The sequence below is a fragment of the Aspergillus viridinutans genome (genome assembly GCF_018404265.1).
Source record: "Aspergillus viridinutans IFM 47045 DNA, scaffold_1, whole genome shotgun sequence".
In the NCBI taxonomy this organism is placed as follows: Eukaryota; Fungi; Ascomycota; class Eurotiomycetes; order Eurotiales; family Aspergillaceae; genus Aspergillus; species Aspergillus viridinutans.
In genome coordinates this window covers 4,051,690-4,070,552 of record NW_025091217.1, presented here as the reverse complement: position 1 = coordinate 4,070,552, position 18,863 = coordinate 4,051,690, and the positions used below count along the sequence as shown (strand labels likewise).

The 18,863-nt window shown below is 50.6% G+C and overlaps 9 protein-coding genes across 9 annotated transcripts; 7 read left to right on the top strand and 2 right to left on the bottom strand.

The window, feature by feature from the left end:
- Positions 1-34: 34 nt before the first annotated feature.
- Positions 35-671, top strand: Aspvir_001146 (F1F0 ATP synthase subunit f; the record flags this gene model as incomplete). Its single annotated transcript, XM_043266274.1, has 4 exons — positions 35-82; positions 318-468; positions 529-594; positions 646-671. The coding sequence occupies 4 exons, from the start codon at positions 35-37 to the stop codon at positions 669-671; spliced, it is 291 nt and encodes a 96-aa protein (XP_043122209.1).
- An 801-nt stretch (positions 672-1,472) lies between these two features.
- Aspvir_001145 (uncharacterized protein) lies at positions 1,473-5,696 on the top strand (the record flags this gene model as incomplete). The annotated part of the gene is made up of 4 exons (XM_043266273.1): positions 1,473-1,763; positions 1,819-2,068; positions 2,121-2,291; positions 2,353-5,696. 4 exons carry the CDS (start codon positions 1,473-1,475, stop codon positions 5,694-5,696), a joined length of 4,056 nt encoding a protein of 1,351 aa, XP_043122208.1.
- Positions 5,697-6,645: 949 nt separating this feature from the next.
- On the bottom strand, positions 6,646-8,553 carry Aspvir_001144 (NuA4 histone acetyltransferase complex catalytic subunit ESA1; the record flags this gene model as incomplete). Its single annotated transcript, XM_043266272.1, has 6 exons — positions 6,646-6,804; positions 6,863-8,025; positions 8,084-8,118; positions 8,182-8,246; positions 8,347-8,374; positions 8,471-8,553. 6 exons carry the CDS (start codon positions 8,551-8,553, stop codon positions 6,646-6,648), a joined length of 1,533 nt encoding a protein of 510 aa, XP_043122207.1.
- Positions 8,554-8,942: 389 nt separating this feature from the next.
- On the bottom strand, positions 8,943-11,500 carry cef1 (putative cell division control protein (Cdc5); the record flags this gene model as incomplete). The annotated part of the gene is made up of 4 exons (XM_043266271.1): positions 8,943-10,917; positions 10,969-11,312; positions 11,384-11,417; positions 11,475-11,500. 4 exons carry the CDS (start codon positions 11,498-11,500, stop codon positions 8,943-8,945), a joined length of 2,379 nt encoding a protein of 792 aa, XP_043122206.1.
- Positions 11,501-11,861: 361 nt separating this feature from the next.
- On the top strand, positions 11,862-13,286 carry Aspvir_001142 (ribosome biogenesis protein NOP53; the record flags this gene model as incomplete). The annotated part of the gene is made up of 3 exons (XM_043266270.1): positions 11,862-11,995; positions 12,073-13,008; positions 13,064-13,286. 3 exons carry the CDS (start codon positions 11,862-11,864, stop codon positions 13,284-13,286), a joined length of 1,293 nt encoding a protein of 430 aa, XP_043122205.1.
- Positions 13,287-13,680: 394 nt separating this feature from the next.
- On the top strand, positions 13,681-14,672 carry rex4 (putative 3'-5' exonuclease; the record flags this gene model as incomplete). The annotated part of the gene is made up of 2 exons (XM_043266269.1): positions 13,681-14,009; positions 14,063-14,672. 2 exons carry the CDS (start codon positions 13,681-13,683, stop codon positions 14,670-14,672), a joined length of 939 nt encoding a protein of 312 aa, XP_043122204.1.
- A 446-nt stretch (positions 14,673-15,118) lies between these two features.
- On the top strand, positions 15,119-15,789 carry Aspvir_001140 (ribonuclease H2 subunit C; the record flags this gene model as incomplete). The annotated part of the gene is made up of 4 exons (XM_043266268.1): positions 15,119-15,275; positions 15,348-15,425; positions 15,481-15,698; positions 15,748-15,789. The coding sequence occupies 4 exons, from the start codon at positions 15,119-15,121 to the stop codon at positions 15,787-15,789; spliced, it is 495 nt and encodes a 164-aa protein (XP_043122203.1).
- Positions 15,790-16,396: 607 nt separating this feature from the next.
- Aspvir_001139 (putative mRNA decapping hydrolase) lies at positions 16,397-17,561 on the top strand (the record flags this gene model as incomplete). Its single annotated transcript, XM_043266267.1, has 3 exons — positions 16,397-16,478; positions 16,587-17,243; positions 17,314-17,561. The coding sequence occupies 3 exons, from the start codon at positions 16,397-16,399 to the stop codon at positions 17,559-17,561; spliced, it is 987 nt and encodes a 328-aa protein (XP_043122202.1).
- Positions 17,562-17,946: 385 nt separating this feature from the next.
- On the top strand, positions 17,947-18,761 carry Aspvir_001138 (ubiquitin carboxyl-terminal hydrolase; the record flags this gene model as incomplete). Its single annotated transcript, XM_043266266.1, has 2 exons — positions 17,947-17,998; positions 18,061-18,761. The coding sequence occupies 2 exons, from the start codon at positions 17,947-17,949 to the stop codon at positions 18,759-18,761; spliced, it is 753 nt and encodes a 250-aa protein (XP_043122201.1).
- Between the last annotated feature and the right edge of the window lie 102 nt (positions 18,762-18,863).

The following is an 18,863-nucleotide window of genomic DNA, read 5'->3' as shown; positions in this document are numbered from 1 at the left end:
ACCGGATATCGACGCAGATTCATATTCAGACAAGATGAGCTACATCGCCCGCCGAGGTCTCTCGACCTTGATTCCCCCCAAGGTAAGGAAGAATAGCAAATACTCGGAGATTGCATTTGTTCGATCCCAGTGAAGACATGCTAATTAGTTCCTAGATTGCTTCCCCCAATGTGAGTCGCCTTATGGCGTCCCCCCGATACTCTTTACGTTCTTCAGTACCCTCCTTCTCCAGTAAAGGCTTTTCACCACGACCTTAAGCATCGATCGCAAACAAGCACCGGCTCTCCTTATCATGCAATGACTGACATTTTACAAAGGCCATCGGTGCCGCTAAGGATGCCGCTCGCATGGAGCGCGTTGTGAACTTCTACGCCAGACTCCCTCGCGGTTCCGCTCCCGAGGTTAAGCCCACTGGCCTCATTAGGCGCTACCAGGCTCGTTACTTTGGCAAGAACCCTTCTGCTGCCCGTGAGTAGTTCCAGACGACTTGAGTTTGTACATGGCAATTGCTGATCTTAATCGCTGCAGCTCTTGCTCACGCCATTGGTGGTATCCTTCTCATCGGCTACAGCATGGAGTACTACTTCCATCTTCGTACGTTTTCTCTTCGACCATGGAGATATTTCGTGTTGCTAACAGTTACAGGCCACCACAAGAACCACCCTCACTAAATGCTTCGCTTCTGTGTGGCTTGCGGAGGATCTGTGTATATACCAGCAAACCTAGATGGAAGCAATGTAGAAGAGGCATACCTCCAGCCCAGTTGCTCTGGCCTTGATGCCGGCTTTTTCTCTTCCAATTCTCGTTGGATATGAGTCACTGTGTAGTGGTCAGTTGCGTAGTAGATGGGCTGTAGATGTAGGATTTGCAGAGTGTCGCCATCCCAACACCACCCTTTGTTTCTCCTATGATTTTATGCGGAATTTTAAGGACTGAAAGACCAAATATTCAAGATCATTTTCAATTTTAAATATCTTAGCGACAGTGAATAATCCGCTTGCCAGTGACACATATCATCCTTCCGGCTCCAGCCACAAGATTTTGACTCTACTTCATTTTCGTCCCACGCTAACCCGAAACAGCCACCTCACCTCCAACATGAGCCGTCACCCATGACTGCAGCCCTCACCTGGTCATCAAACCTGAGAAAGACAACTCTTATTGCGACCTCCCATTTGGGATTTCTTGGGCAGTGGCGTTTAGTATTATATCGCATCCATTTCGCCTGCCCGTTCCTTACGAGCTTTATTTCCAGCCTCTGGATTTGTGCACCTTCCACCGCGCACTTAGTCTCGTCGTTTGGAGCTTTTTCCCCAAGCTCAAACAATTCAGCTAGCAGTCTAAACGTGGCGATTCTTGATACCTGGTAATAGGTATTTCTCCTAACGTTTCCTCCGTGCCTTGTTTATGAGTTATATGGATTCTGCGACGACTATCCCGGCATTCACAGTTACAAGACCAGTGTCTAACAGATGTCGCAACCTGCGGATCTCACAGACTCGGGAATTGTTATGGCAGAGCAGAGCAGCCACGATGTGGTAAATCAGACCCTGTCGGGCGGCGAGCCTTCGCCTTCCGACGTTCCTGCGAGCACCAAAGACAAGATATCTGCTGGAGGGGACGTGGGGGAGACTCAACATACCACCGCAACAACACAGACGACGACGGAAACGAACGATCCACAAAGCCAACGAAAGCCCAGTGCTTCCGACTCATCACTCGCGAAGAATGAGACAGAAAACGATTCTGAACGACCATCGACAGTGAGTCTCTACACGAACGAATATGAAAGTGAATGCGCTACTGAATGCGTTATAGGAAAAGGATATCTCAAAGCAGGGGCCCGGGCCAGTCGCTTCGCGAGCACTCGAAATGAACGGAGTAGCCTCGGTGTCGGATGCAGGAGAGGATACGGCTTCCCAGGGCGGCTCGGAGTCGGATGCCAGTCGAACAGACGGTAAGCGTGCAGGCTCGAAGAAGCCGACAACGTTCAAACCAGTTTCTTTCGCCAAATTTTCCGTGCCAAAAGCTCCGGGAGCGCTTGCGACAGCTAAGCCATCTGATAAAGGTACAGACAACCTCAACTTCGTTCGAGTAATTTGTCTACTAACTTGACGTAGCCCCCTCGTCTTTGACTACGCCGTTGGGCGGGCCATTACAGAGCTCTCGCCCGCGCTTGGTGGCCAAGACGACCAGCAGCCTTCGTGACTCGCTTTCAAAGTCGGGAACAGGTGCGGGAAAGGCAGGTGGGGGTGGACCTGATCCAAATCAGGTCTGGAACAAGAATAGACGTAAGGCACTGCTTGTCCTTTTCTCTCATGAACAGACCCCTCTAACACCCGAGTTTTAAAGCCGTGCAACCTACGCCACCAAAGCATTTGACAGATGAAGAGCTGAAGCAGCAATACGGAATTCATATGACTTCTCGCATCCAAGAAGATGGTGGTGGGACCGAGGCGAAATGGGCCGATATCGATGACGACGAAGATGACTGGGCTCCTGAGACGATCGAATGGACTGACGGCACCAAGACGAGCCTTACTACTCATACGGAGGCAGTACACACTTCCGGCCAAGATACTAAGACGGCGAACGAAGCGAAGGTCGATTCTCCTGCACCGGAGCAAGTCCCTGCCGTTAGAGAGGTAACCAAAATCGTCACGAAGTCTACAACCACTATCGGACCAAATCCTACCGTTCTCAGGCTTGGCGCAAACGCGGAAAGGCAGGCGAAGAGCGCAACCATCTTGTCGAAAGGACCAAATGACAAGGCATCGTTGGCGTCCACAAGTCCAGCTCCTCCATCTAAATCACCTTGGGCCCCACTGCCGCCAGTTGAAAAGGCATCCCCGGTTATGCCGCCTGTTCAAGTTCAACCTCCCGGACGTGTTCCTGTCAAAGAACACCAAGTTAGCGAACCACATACCGGAATTGTCCACCCAAAGGAGATTGCGGCGGATGACTTCAATCGGTCGTGGAAGGATACGCACGCTGGAACAACTCGTGAATTGTACAACTCTAGATCGGGTCGCTATGAGCCTGTACCAGAGGTTAGGAAAGCACCGTGGCGAGCTGAGCAGCAAGGCTTCCGCCCTTCTTCGCTTTTACAGCGGCCGACGCCAGGTGAGCAGGCAGGACCTGCGGAGCCTTCTCCAGCATTTCAAACTCATCGGACAAGTGGCCAAGATGCCGGGCATTGGACGCGTCGGCGAACTTCATCCAACGTCAGCGGAGGAAGTGGAAGCTTTGGACGTCGGATGTCGATCGGTCGCCCTGATGGGCCGCAGAGAACGTTTGAAGCAAGAAGAGGCTCGCAGGTCAATGGAATCATAGACCCGTCACTTCCGAACAAAGAGTCGGTGCATCTGAAGGACGCATCTATGCATGAGGCTTCCTCTGCCCGCCATCCTCCAGGTCCAACATGGCCTCCACGTGCAGCTGCGGGCGCGCCTGACACTGTTGCAAACGCACCTCGAGCTGCGTCTCAGTCATCAGTGCCTTCGGCTCCAGAAGCTCAGGATGCTACAGCGCAAGCGCCGCAGGAAGATCCCGTCGCGATGCAGGAACGTATTATGAAGGAAAAGCGACTTGAAGCTCGGCAGCGCAGGTTAGAGCAAGAAGAGAAAGAGGAAGCTGCAAAACGTGAAAGAATTCGACAGAAGCTGGAGGCACTGGGTCCACCGCCCGAGAAACCAAGATCCAAACACAAGGAGTCTCTGGACGGTGATAAAGCTGAAGCCAAGGCGTCCCTGACCGTCACGCAAGCAGCACAATCCCCTCCTAAACCCCCGGTACCGGAACCAACTGGTGAACCGAAGCAATACGGGATGATGAAAGTCCATCATCCCGACGCCGTTAAAAAGCTCGTCGCCGCGAATGAAAAAGAGAGAGCTACTGAGCGGTCGGCTCCCACGGTCAATGCTCGACGTCCTACTTCGCCAGCTCGCGATCATAGACTCGAGGCTACCACTGGACCTCAGGAGCCTAGCGATTTCCGGCAGTCCCGTCTTCCCGAGAAATTGCCCGACTCGACAATTGAAGAGGCGAGTTCCCAATGGAAGAGTAATCTTAGTGCTTCGAGCTCATATTCCCCTTGGTCTTCGAATACTAAACTCGGAGCCGCGTCTTCTTCTATTGCCAATCCCTGGAAGCCTCTCAGCAACGATAAGACCCTGGGTAATGGCATATTTGATCAAGCCCTCGGGGGCTTCCCATCGAGAGACATCTCTCTTCGTGGTCCTCTCGGCCTCGACCAACCTCCAATCTCTTCTGGCGCACAACCGTTTTCTGCCCCCTCTCGACCCCAACAGGAGCCTACGTCAATCTCTCCGTTGCCTTCTACCGATGTTCGACATGCGCAGTACGACTCTATGACCCCGGTTGTCCGACCAGGGCCAATCGGCCCTCCAAGTGTACACCAGTCTCATTGGCAACAGGAATCGCGTGTCACCGGTACTACCGCTTGGAATAATTTCCACGCGGTTGCTGCTAAACGTGAAGCGGAAGAGAATGAGAAGCTCCTAAACGAGATGAACACAATGCGTGATAGCCAGCCTTTGCATGTCGCATTCAATGAAACATGGCGACAGGTTCACACTGGCAACCAGAGTGGACAGAGACAGGTTGTGAATATTCATAGACCAACCGACACTTCAAGTTCGATCTCCAACCCTCTGCCTGGTTTCGATCATCCTGTCGCGACTCTACCCTTCGCTGATGCTCATGCTCGTCCACTGAGTAGTGTGCCAGTTCGCAGTTCTCGATTCTTCCCTCAAGCCACGGAGCAATATAAACGGCCAGCCTTTGAGGAAGATGACCATTTCCGAAGCCCGTCTCCACCACCCCCAGAGGAACTGTCGAGTCATCCAGTATATATGAGTGATTCTACCCGACCTTTGGTCCACCTTCCCGCCCCTAAGCCGATTGTCAAACTTCCCCCAAAAATCGTTGCACCACCGCCACCTCCTACATTTGCTTCTATGGTTGCCGCTGCTCCTCGGGTCCCAGCTCAAGCTCAACCCGTCTCAACCGCAACCTCCTGGCAGGAGAAGATCAACTGTCTTTTCGGCAAGAAGACTGTACATGAGAAGAAGAATGCTTTGGCAGTCACGTCAGCATCGAAAGAACCTCTCGATGTCCAGCTGCATATTGCGGCAGTGTCTGTATCTCTCCCCTATCTTGCTGAGAATATGACTCAAGTTGGCGACGGAATAGGCAGCGCCAAGCAAGTCGAGGAGGCCGAGGAGATCTTTGAGGATCGCGAAGCAGGTTCTTTACCTGTTGTTCGAGTTCCCAATGCTGCACCTCCAGCAGCTTGGCATGCCGCTCCAGCACCATCGCAATCCCGGTTACGGCTCAAGAGTCTCAAGCCGATGCAAATTCACAGCATCGAGCCTTATCTTCTGGGCCTCAGTGACAGGGATTCATCTGGCGGTTTTCGTGTGTCCATCCGCTTCCCCGGCGCTATCGCCGCGAAAACCGTGACTCTTCCAAAGAAGGCAGGAAGTCATAATCCTCGACAGCGCGGGCCCTCGACCTTCAAACCACGAAAGAATACAAAAGCTCGGGAAGGACCTGGAAACTCTAATACCAAGAAGACAACCACTGCTCAGCAGAACGGCGGCAGCGGCTCTTCGCCCCGGCATCAACCGCGGAATACAGCGTGGGCACCGCGCACAATTAGCGGATCTCACTAAGCTGGTCCAGCTTATCCATGTAGAGGAATGCGCCTCTAGTCTTCGAATTACGTCTGTTAGCTCTGCCGTGGCAATTCTCGGGTTTCGGATATTCATTCAGCGGTTTCTTTCGGTATCTGGTGAGCAACGCATGTGGGATATCGAACGGGTCCGCGTTTGCCTTGAACTTCTAGTACTCTTCTCATTGTCCTTTGCATCGTACATTATCCTCACCTTCTCCCTCATCAGTACTCGATTCGAAGTAACAGTCTCTTTTGAGAGCCACAACAATCACACATAACATTCTCTTCCTCATACACCCGACATCACTTCAACCTCGGTTCTCAGTCGATCAGTCGATCTTCGTGCTACTTAATATGTATCATTCTCCATGCAGCTGTTCTATCACTTATTCTTCGAAGTCTTCCTGGTAATTCAGAAAAGGCATAAGACAGCTCCACGTATTATTTTCACTGCCTGAATCAATGCAAGATGAATCAGACCCACACCCAGTGCTGTATTTTAATTTCGGCTATGTAGCTTTGTGCTCAACTTACGCATCTGATTCCCTGATTCGATCAGCTGCATTTCCATGGCCCATAAGGGATACTAATGGCTGCCTCTCTGGACTCACTGAGTGTTCGCCGTAGCTCTTTGCGTCGTGTAGGTTCACCCAGAAGCCATAGATAATTATATCTACGTCTGTTGACTAACCGAACGAGGATGGCAGCGGACAGAATCAAAGATTGTTATACTCTAGATGCTTTGCAAATATCAACAGATCGTGGTATTCAGACATACGCCCGTCATCTAACAAGTTGGAAGAGATAATACACAAATCGCTTGAAGGGACCATCTTTTCTCCACGGGACCCGAACGCCAGCCCAATGTCACCCACCAGTAGTAGACCCAAACACCGTTGCTGAAAGACACAGAAGAAACGAAAGATTTCTTGGAACAACTAGGATGCTCACCAGTTCCACGTCCGGCTTGAAGCGGTGAACACGGGAGGTTTCCACTGAAGGCGTGCTGGGTCTATCTTGCGAGCTCCCTTGAGCTTCTCTTTTTCAAGACGCTTCTTGTGCTGTTCAACTACGTAGTCGGTAAGAACGATGACCCAATTTCCTTTCTATGAGGCAGTCAGTTAACTGTTTCAAGCTTCACGTGGGATGGGGTGGGGCGCATACATAGTACCGGAGCATATTCAGGACCACCAGAGTCTCATGGACGTCTTTCTCAGTCATCGAAGTTAATAGAGCAAGCTCATTCTCACTGACTGTTTCTCGTCCAGATTCCATGAGAATTTCGACGAGCGTTTCTCGCCAGTATTGACGGTAACCCAGTAGACCAAGGTCACTGAGCGGCTTTTCAGGAGAGCCGAGCTTTCCCTCGCGCTTGCTGAGCTCATAGCTGAAGGAGATAAGCAGCCGACCAAACCCACGCCGTTGATACTGAGGTAGTGTCAAGATACAAGCCAAATTGTAGCCCTCCGCGGAATCCTTCTCCTTGGAGAAGTAGCCCACAAGATGGCAGCCTGACTCGTCTCTCGTGCACATACAGTAGAAGAGGAAAGGGTCGACATCGTAGTATAGGGTTTTGTGATCAAGGAAGAGTTTGCTCAGCAGACAAAGGTTACGGCACCATGTCCGCTGACGGCGGCCATCAACTTCGAAAAAAGAGATGTAGTCATCGCGGTATATCTCATTGCCAGGAGGATGGACAAGCGTGCACTTGGTACGGTGGCGCTCAAAGGCACGTTTGTCGTCGAAATAGCTCAGACAGAACTCGTCGATATAGATGATATCGACGTCTGAGAAGGAAGCGGGATACGGCGAGAAGTACCAGGGCTCGATATCGTATTTGCCCATTTGAAGTCGATTCAAATTACGCACGCGATGGATTTCCGTTGGGTTCTGTGTCATACTACCGCTCGTTCGCAGTCGTTCGATCTCCTCTTCGCGCGACATGAGTCCTAACGCCCTCTCCTCTTCTTTGATGCTTTTGCCGTCCGTGAAACTGACGTCAATCATTTCGACATCGTCAGACTCGGCCTTAGGCGTTCCGTCCGTTGAGATGGCCTCTGAACTGACGATAGGCATATTGAGAGGAGTCCCGTCACGATTCTCTTTGCCACCTGCCTTGGACGGGCGTTGTGCCTTGCCAACATTCACATTCTTGCCTGAGAGAAGATCTGGTGTTGCAGAGACATCACGGCTGTCGGCTCTCGCGCGCTTCTGCACATTTTTGCTCGGCGCTTTGTTACCAGCACCAGTCTTCTTCTTCTCTGGTTTCTCCGGCTGAGGCCACTCAACTTCGTGAGATAGGTCCAGTCGGGAAGCGTCAACCCATTCTGATTGTGTACATTAGTTCGTCCACTCTCCAAAGCGCAAGGACAGAAGGATACTCACCATCTAGACGTTTGTTGAAATCAACATAGTGAACACTGCACATATCATCAGCATAGAAACCCAGAAATGACCAGGAGTGCTTAGGGCTGAGAACGCACTAGAAGCTAGGACCATCTTTACGCTGTCTAATCGACAGAATTTCTGCTTTTCTCAACTCGCCATCCTATAGTAAACCAAATATCAGCAACCACATTCATTCCCGTTCAATGATGTCACGTGATAAAATATCGACCGATGCTGGAAGCAATGGAGGAACAACTGACCTTCTGTACCATCGCCTTAACACCGATCCTATCGCCATGATTAGTCCATGCGACCGATAAAAGTCATATAGGAGACTCTGATAATAATTTTTCTCGAGTATCCAACAGCAAGTTGTCAACTTACCGGATGGTGGTGAGGGTGGCAAAGCCCTTCTCAACAGGGTCGGGCGTCCCAGTGGCCTCCCCATGAGAATCCCGAACTCCCATGGTGATTCAGACCCAAATCTCAACAGTTTAGAGATGTCTCCGTGACAAAAAACCTGGTTTGGACGAAGTGCACGATGAAATATCTGATTCTTTCGCAGGAGTTGATGGAGGTTTGGTTCTGTGAAGCAGCCTGGGAGACCGCCTTTGAACCGGCCCTTTTCGCTGTCCGCTTTTGGCAACCTCACAAATGGCGGGAGTAACTACAATGCACAATCTGTCCATCACTGAGTAGAATTCAGGATTTGCTTGAATTTGGGTTGATACTGAGCATATATGAAGGGAGAGGTCCCACAAATACTTCTTACTACCATGAATTATGAACTGTCTAATAGTAAGAAAATCAGAATAGGAACTAGTTTACATCCTAGGTATCATCGTTCCCTATGCCTTCAGTGCCACCCATTGACAACTGCCTCTGTCCCGGCAACAAGCTCATCCAGCTCCTCCTTTCTGATCCTGTACGTTTCTTGAGCTTCCCGTTCTCTCTTCAGAACGAAGGCAACGTCGTCGCGGAGCTTCTCGAGCCTTCGCGAGATAGCCGATTCCTCGTAAATTTGTAGGGTCTGGAAAACATTCAACTCATCCTTCGAGTTTTCTAGAGCAGAGCTGGCCTCGACAATCTTGGTTCGAAGGGTCTTCGCGCGGTTTTGATAGCCACCGTAGTGTAGCGCTAGCTTCTTCTCAAGCTTGTTTCCTCGTTCTGCGGTAGCTAGCAGGGAAGCCTGGACATTGTCGAAAGCGTCAATCATTCGCTGCTCTTGTCGGTACACATCCTCCTCTTCATCGTCGTCGGCGTAGTTGGCGAGCCCTGGGAGGGTGTTGGAGTGCGCCGACGACCAACGATCATCAAAGCCTTGCAGCCATTCCTGTTGCCGATCAGACGAAGCAACTTCCGCTACGATGGCTGCACGCGCTGATTCGATGAGTTCATCGCCAAGTCGCTCCAGTTTCCGTGCCTTGCCTTCAACCTTGCCATTGGGAAGGCGGAATTTTTGAGCGTCATTGGCAATCAACAGAGCTGCTTCCTTAGCGATCATGCCATTGATGGGATCGGTAACCTGCGAGGCACGCGCCATCAGAGCATCTATATCGAGAACACTCGGGCGTGGCAGTCCCCTCTGGTAGACTTGGGTCTGGCGTTTCAACTCAGCTTGCGCAGCTCTCTGCCGTGCCTCCCTCTCTATCCGATCACGCTCCGCAGCATCCTCTTCAGAGATCTCCGCCGCAGCAGTTGGCTCTGTGGTCTCCGAGGGAAGTTCCTCGAGTTCCCATTCGGTTTCTTTAGGCTTCGGGAGCGACGCCAACTTGCTACGAATGCCTTGACTGACGACTTTCTGGTGCAATCTGATATCTCTCGGTGTGCTGCCAATCAACTGTCCGCCTTCCATCTGATTGAGCGCGAACTGATCTCTAGGAGTTCTGAGGGGGGTTGCCCCTGGCCCAATACCACCATGCAATGGAGTCGCCCCCAAACCGTTGGCTTGTCGGAAAGGAGTCGCCATTGGATTCGGCGTAACGATCTGTTGTCGCCGAGGAGCGATGCCATCAAAACCAGTAGAAGAACCTCCTTCGTGCAGAGGCGTATTCTCACCACCCAACAAAGATGATTGTGTTTCAGTAAGGGCTCTGATATTTCGGATCTCATTGGCGATATGATCCTCCTCTGGCGGAGCTCGTGGTGTCCTAATCGGCGTCGCTCCGACGATAGAAGTGTAGTTACCGATCAAACCTCGAGTTGTTTCTTCGTCGCCAGACATCTTACTGGCCCTGTCTCCGGCCATGCCCATTTTGATAATGTCCTCCATTTCGCTTTCACTCACTTGAGGAGTTGGCAGGGCGAGCGCTCGTCTCTTACTGCTCTGCTCAGCCTCGCGAATCTTCTGCATTTGGCCGGCCCTTGCGGCAGCAGCGAAAGCGGAGCTACCATTCTTGTCGTTCTTTCTCTTCTTTCTATCCGCGTCTTCTTCCTGATCCCCTTTTCGCTTGTTCGCAAGTTGTTGTTTTCGAGGATCAAACATTTCTCGCTGTCTTTCGTTTCGAGCGTCCTCTTCCATGGTATCGTAAAATCCAGGTGCTGCTGGCTTCTCAAATGGGATGTCCGCGTTATAGTCCATTTCCCCCTTCTTCCGGGTAACGACTTTGATATTGATGCCAGCATTTTTAAGTTCACGACGTTTTTGCAGGACAGCGAGTCTTCGGGACTCTTCGAGTTGCCGTTCTCTAGCCTTGCGCTTCGCCTTCTTTCCTTGGGTGTTCGCCAAACGAGCCCGAGCTTCGCTCAGCATTTCCTTCTCGTCTTCGTCGAGATCAATCGTGTCGGGACGGGCAGGTTTCGATTCCGGATCGGGATCCAATTCACCGGGTCTTTAAAATATCAGCAAAGCGAACGTCCTTTCAATCAGTGCGGCCTCATACCTTAACCGTCTCACATCGTCCGCACTAGGTGCAGCCGCCTCGCCGCCAGAGGGACCTCCTAATCCCAGCTCATCGTTTTCCCGGGCCTCGGCTTCATCTAGCAGTTTCTGATAGCGTTCAAGGCATTGTGTTGCTGTCCTTCCGACGATAGGGGCGATTGTACGCCACTGTGTTGGCATCAATTTCGCCAGATGCAGCAGCTTCTCGTCTTCTTCCCTCGACCATTCGACCTTGCGAATACCAGGATCCAACCACTCTACCCATCGTGCTTTGCATTGTTTAGGGGTCTTCCTCGCAAGGAGAGAAGAGACACGCGCCCATTGGTTCAGACCATACTTAGATACCTAGACGAAAGAAGTCGTGTCAGCTCACCAACTCTGGTCGTCCTCCGAGTGAAGTAGAACGCAAGACATACAGCCGCCCGGAGAACTTCATCCTCAATATTGGTCCTAATCACCCGTTAGCCGTGCTGAGTTCCTCAGAATCGAAAACGCAAATAGACTTACCAGACTCCTCCTTTGACAACGGGCATGGCGAATATGGTCGCTCAGCGCGAACGATTTCCACCAAGAAATTTGTGTACTGATATACGAATAAAAGGATCTTCAGATTCCTCTGATGCACTAAGTGAGACTGCGCTGGCCAGAGTCGATAGTGAATCGACGCGGGTCAGAAAGCGAAATTCAAGCAGGAAGGTCTTTAACTTGAGCGGCCGCACCACTTACGCCGCAAAGGAACATTAGCGCGGCAGCCGACCCTAGCGTCGCCCCCGCGATACCACATTAGGTAAGCGGGTCCGGATTTTTTGAATTTCTTCAGATCGTTATCGCAGCGACAAAAAAGACACAAAACTACAATTTGACAATTTGAATCTGACTGCAAAGGGCTTCATAATGTCGGCCACGGTTGAAGCTCCAAATCAATTCAAACAACCTTCTCGTAAGGGCAAGAAGGCCTGGAGAAAAAATGTCGACGTTACGGAGGTCCAGGAAGGCCTTCGTCTTCTGAAAGATGAAGAAATCAAAGGGTATGTACCCTCGAATGGACTCTTATCTAGAAAGCCCTTTTCCGATCTTATATGCTGATGTAATTCCTTCTGTACAGTGGTGTTCTAGCAGAAAAGCCTTCAGAAGAATTGTTCGTCATCGATAAGAAGGGCTCCGCCGAGATCAGAAATGCATACTTCAAACAGCACAAGCCTCTGAAGGCCGATGAGATCCTAGCCCAGCGTTCTGCCATTCCTGCAGTGGATACCCGCAAGCGTTTGAACTCGAAAGTCACAGACGGTGTGATTGAACCGAAATCCAAGAGGCACAAGAGCGACTGGGTCACCCGCAAGGAATGGCTGCGCTTGAAGCAGGTGGCCAAGGAAGCGAATCCGACTCAGAAGGCGGAAGGGAGCGAGCTTTACGACCCTTGGGCAGATGTTGAAGACTCAACACCTGTTGAAGACCCTCAGTTTGATTACCTCGAGAAGCCCAAGCCTAAAGTTGCACCTCCGACGGTCAAGCAACCTCCAATTTCACTTGCCGCAAATGGAAAGCCAATCCCGTCTGTTCGTACACCAGATGCTGGCATCAGTTACAACCCGTCATTCGAGGATTGGGATCGCCTTCTACAAGAGAAGGGGCAAGAAGCCGTAGAGGCTGAGAAGAAGCGCTTGGAAGAAGAGCGGAAGGAGCAAGAGAGGCAGCGCCTTATTGCCGAGGCACAAAATGATGATGGCGAAGTCAAATCTGACGATGAGAGTGCCTGGGAGGGGTTCGAAAGCGAATATGAGAAACCAGAGTGGCTGAACAAGAAGCGTCCAGCGCGGAAGACGAAGGCAGAGAGAAATAAGGTCAAGAGGCGCAAGGAGGCCGAGAGGAAAGCTAAATGGGAAGCCAAGATGAAACAGAAGGAAGAGCAACTTGAGCAAGCGAAGGCTATCGCGGAACAGGTGCAGCGGAGACAATTCGAACGCAGCCAGGAGTCTGAAGATGATTCTTCCGAAGCGGGAGATGATGTCGCTTTGCGGCGTAAGCCATTGGGCAAAACCCGGTATGTTTTCCTTGATCTCAATTTCCGGATCTCACACGTACTGACTTGGCAATAGTGTGCCCGAGAAACCGTTGGAGGTTGTACTCCCAGACGAACTTCAAGACTCATTACGTCTACTGAAGCCGGAAGGAAATCTACTAGATGATCGCTTCCGCACGTTAATAGTGCAAGGAAAGCTGGAATCTCGCAAGCCGGTGACACAGGCCAAGAAGGCAAAGAGGAAGCTGACGGAGAAGTGGACATACAAGGATTTCAAGGTCCCAGGATTGGAGATTTGATAATTGGATTTCCTTTTTTTTCTTTTGCACTTCACAAAAGCGTGTTGCTATGGACTGGCTTTGCAATATAGAAATCATTCCACATTCTCAATCTCGCAAATCGACCTCAGTGACTCAAGCTACCATTTTGCTGTGACCCCAATGCTTAGGTAGGTAAGATTGATCTGGTATCGGCTCTATAAGCCAATAGATCCACGGAGTGCATTAAACCGTAGTGTTCGAGACTAAAACGGTTGCCTGAGTGGGGCCTAAGGTTGTCCAAATTTTTAGCGCATCTATCTAATCGCCGATTTTTTGGAGAAAGATATGGAATGTTACAACCATACCCTTCTCAAGACCACCTCCTCTTTCCTTCAGACCATCATGATGCTTTAGTATCGCACATACCTTTGGCATGGACGTCAATAATCTTTCCAGTAATTGGAAGAAACTTCAGGAGACGCTGAAAACACAAAGCGCTTCCTCGGCCTCTAAGAAACGCAAGACATCAGACCGCGAGACTCAAAATGTTGCAATCAAGAAGCAGAAAACAGAGACAATAGAGCGCAAGAAGTCTTCAATAAAAAAGAGAAGAATGTCCGAGGGACAGGAGTATGGAGGGGACAGGAGCGCACAGGAATCTGTGGTGAAAACTATTTCCCGCAAAAGCTCTACGGCTACGATCTCCGAGCACTCACGGACTGAGTTCAAGACAGCAAAAGTTAACGAGGGTCGTTCACCTACGTTAGTAATTTCTATCCTATATATATTATCTGCATCATCTAACCCCTCTTCAGCGCAGAAATAGGTAAATATGTCGCTATGGACTGCGAAATGGTGGGAGTCGGTCCCAACCCGGATAACGATTCTGCCCTCGCGCGTGTCAGTATTGTCAACTTCAACGGCGAACAAGTATATGATTCGTACGTCAGGCCCAAAGAGATGGTTACAGATTGGCGGACGCATGTGAGCGGCATTTCTCCCAAGCACATGGCCGAGGCTCGATCCCTCGAACAAGTCCAGAAGGAGGTTGCAGAGCTTCTTGACGGGCGAATACTCATTGGACATGCTGTGAGCAATGACTTGGATGCTCTTCTTCTGGGCCATCCCAAGCGCGACATCAGAGACACAAGCAAGCATCCTCCTTACCGAAAGATCGCGGGCGGCGGCTCTCCACGCCTGAAAATACTGGCGTCGGAGTTCCTAGGCTTGAATATTCAGGACGGCGCGCACTCTAGTGTCGAAGATGCCAAGGCTACAATGCTCCTGTATAGACGAGATAAGGAGGCATTCGAGCGGGAGCATTTGAAGAAATGGCCAATTCGCGTCGTCGTCGACAAAAAGGAAAATGGCGAGGACCAGAAGAAGAAGAAGAAGAAGAAGAAGAAGAAGCCTCGTAAGAGGTAGTGAAACCTCATAGCTGCAGTTGGAGACCTTATATACCCCTAGACTTCTGTCTCTTGTGTACATATCGCATCATCCATTATTTTGAAGGACCAGCTTCGAATAATTTGATAACTCAGGAAAAAAAATTTTCTATTCCTGATAGAATTCAGTATACCACCGTCATTCTCATTCCCATCTTTGGTCCAGCATCTTTACGTATTTCGCTGGTCTAGGGAGGTATACTACATTGAATCTGCAGCAATTTGACCGTTTTGGGATGGCGCATTTCCTATCCGGGCGACGCGTCGTGTCAGCGTGTTCCGAAGAACAACCATACTGCTACAATAAAGCATCCCTTCTAAAAGTACAGGCATTGAACAAGCGCTAACTAATTTTTAACTCCTCTTCTGATTGCTTTGCAACCTGTACAGAGTGCTCGACAAGACTTTCTCACAGCTAGTCTAGAAATGTTCGCCATCCAAGTACCTCAAAAACAGTCATCTGCAGCCGATAATGAGAAGTTGATGGAGAATTGCACCCCTAATATCCTTCCCTGTAGAATCCACCATGATGGGTTCGTTGAGACGCTAGGGCGTTACTGGAACCCTGTGTCGGATGAGAAGAGTAAGCATTGTGTTATGCACACGGAGTCAATTTTCCCTATGTCTCTCTGTCTGTCTGCTAACATTTACGCAGATGAGAGCCTACAGACTGCTTACTTCCGAGGACGCAAGCTTCGAGGCCGACGTGTTGCAATTCCGGAAGGCTATCAGGGTACGACCTGCATCTGCTGACCATGTGTAATACAAGAGTTAATCTGGCCCTACAGGAATAGTTGTGCAGCCTACTGAGCGTGTTCTACCGCCTAAGAGAAGAGACACCGGATATGAGGTCGAAAATATTCAAATCGAGCAAGAAGAGCCGACCAAGGTACTAGAAAAGCAGACTACTTTTGACGAATTCATGGTCTGGGGCCATGAAGAGGTGCCGGCGGCCGATGATGCTTTCGTCAAGGGAGTCGAAGAATGGTTGAAGATGGCTGAAGCGGTATGCAGAGACAACCGTTGATCAGACTCGTGGCTAACCTTCAACCCAGTTACATACGCAACCCAGCGACGCAAAGACAAGTTCCACTTGAATTCTCGGTGCTATTTGAGCTGAACCAATGACTCATCATCACTCATCCCGAGTCTGGGATGCGGGCCCAACTGCCTGAGCGATCTGTTCTCGAGGCGCTGGCCGCTCAGTTGCAAGTGGAATGAGCTATCTAAGCAACATCGAAGTAGCACCGAACTGCTACTTCGAATCCTTTTCACCTCGGATTAGCGGATGGCTGCCAGACTGAGTGAAATGTTGCCCTGGAAATCAGCCGCTCTCTTTGTGACTCCTACTCACGTCTAATGGAAGTAATGGGCTAAAACCCCCAGCCCAGCAACGAGATTACACCGCTGCAATGAGGTGTCCACGCTGTGTTGGTGGAAACGTGATGCGACTGCCGGTATCTGCTAGGGGTACAGTCATCAAAACTCTTCATTTTCAGCCTTGTGCCCTTTCTACAGCATTTTTCTATATAGAAAATTTACGATTCATGCTGCAGATATTACCTGTCTTTGTATTGATAAGATAAGCTCTTGACCGCCTGATAAACTGTAGGTTCTGCCCGACGATTTGGGGTAAAGATAACATTGAAATTCCCAACTGCTACCATCATTATTTTAATCATCAAGTGCTCCTTCCAAGTCACAATGCAGATCCTCGACAGTGGTGAGAAAATTGCCCCTGAGGCTTTAATTCCCAAGTTTGAAGTCGACAGACTCCTCAAGCAAGGTAAAAACTGTCTCCGCTCAAGATTTAGATTCACAAAACAGTGTCCCCGATACGCTTCGTACCATGTACTGAATTGACTGCATGTAACTGATTTGTGGAACTGTATAGATCAAAATGGCCGCCGTATCGCCATACTCGGGTCTATTGACGGCAAGCAAGGCATCCTAATCGCAGAACGAGCAGCATTCGCAACCGAATCTCTCGAAGTCCTCAAGGCATTTCACGCTGCAATCAGCAGAGTAAACAATCTCGGCGACAATGACATATACCGGTGGTACTTGGCATCGTCAGGCGCAGGCCAGGATGAACAGCCGTTCCACGACCTCAAACTCAATCTCATATGGCCTTGCACGGAAAAGCACATCAAAAAATACTCGGATCAGCTACTACGCATGGTGACGGAGACGCCGGAGATCTACCGTGACTATGTGCGGCCGTATATGAGCGCTCAACGGGAGGAAGGCAGACTAAACTGGGTCTTTAATATCCTTGAAGGTCGGACGGAGCAGGAGGACGTGATTCTCCGGGACGCGGGTGAGGGCCCCGATGATGGGTTCCTGATGCTCCCTGACCTCAACTGGGACAGAAAAACGATGAGCTCTCTCCATCTGCTCGCTCTTGTGCAGCGACGAGATATCTGGAGTTTGCGTGATCTCAAGAAGAAGCATATCCCCTGGTTACGGTATCTGAGGCAAAGGCTGCTTGAGGGAACAGTGAAGATGTATCCAGAATTGGAGCAGGACCAGCTCAAGCTATATGTTCATTGTGAGTGTTATTTATTACGGCTGACCTAGTTTGACTGGGCCGACGGAATGTCTACTAATTGCGATGCTAGACCAACCGACCTACTACCATTTCCACATCCACGTGGTCAACGTCATGCTCGAGGCGGGTGCGACACAAGCAACAGGGAAAGCCTTCGGGCTGGAAAATCTCATTTCTCAATTAGAGACTCTGTCTGGGGAGGAAGATGCAAGCATCGCGGATGTCAGTTTGACATACTACCTCGGAGAGGCCAGCGATCTGTGGACGAACGTCTTCTATCCACTGAAGAACGCGTCGAAGCCAGCAATTGCGAACTGAGAGTTGCGATTAGCCATGACTGATGATACTTAGAATTATGCTAGAGGTGTCGAACGTTTATGGTATAAAGGAGAAATAACCATTATACTAGATAATCTTCTGAGCAAATTCATTTACAACTGATACTTTAAGCACCTTGATGCTTCCCCGGATGGAAGCGTGAGCTGACAGTTTCGTATGTATTTATTTCCCGAAACGGAATATCTTCAACCCCGCAAAGCGACGTCAATCACCCCTCACCGCGCAACCGTCAATTCCATCGTTTGACAACCCCCAACAATCCTTCCATAATCTTTTTTCGACAAACTCCGAGCTCAAATCGACCGGTAATCTACAAAGCTTTCAATCAATCAGTGTTCAACACAGCTCGACGCTCGACCCCATCATGACAGAGCATGCGGATGTCCCCGACACAAACAAGGCCTTCGTGCCTCTTGGTAAGAACTATATCTCCAAGCTCAATCAATGATCTAAAGTATGAATACTAATACCTTTGCAGAAAACAACCCGGAAGTCATGTCCCACCTTGTCCACCAACTGGGCCTCCCACCCACCCTTGGCTTCACAGACATCTACTCAATCGACGAGCCCGACCTCCTCGCCCTCGTCCCCCGGCCCTCACACGCTCTTCTCCTCGTTTTCCCCGTCTCTCCATCCTACGAAGCCTCCCGCCTCGCCGAGGACGGACCCTTACCCGAATACACCGGCTCCGGCCCCGCAGAGCCAGTGATGTGGTTCAAGCAGACGATCCGCAACGCCTGCGGGCTGATCGGACTCCTGCACGCCGTGGCGAACGGCGAACCGCGCAAACATGTCATCGCTGGCTCCGATCTGGACGCTCTCCTGCGCGAAGCGGAGCCACTGGGTCCCATCGCCAGGGCGGATTTGCTCTATGAGAGTAAGGCGTTGGAGAGTGCGCATGCGGATGCGGCGCGGTTGGGGGATACGGCTGCGCCGCAGGCGGAGGATAACGTCGATTTGCATTTTGTGGCGTTTGTGAAGGGGTCTGATGGGCGGCTGTGGGAGCTTGATGGGAGGAGGAAAGGGCCGTTGGAGAGGGGACGGTTGGCGGATGACGAGGATGCGTTGAGTGAGAGGGCGCTGGAGTTGGGGGTCAGGAGGTTTCTGAAGACGGAGGCTGCGGGGGGTAATCCGGATTTGAGATTCAGTTTGGTCAGTCTGGGGCCTTCTTTCGATTGAGGCTGTTGACGAGGCTTTAACGGTGGTTGAAGTTGTTTATCATTGCGTGGTATGTTACGGATGTGTACAGTTTAGACAGGTTGGGAGGCTGTCGTGCCTCAC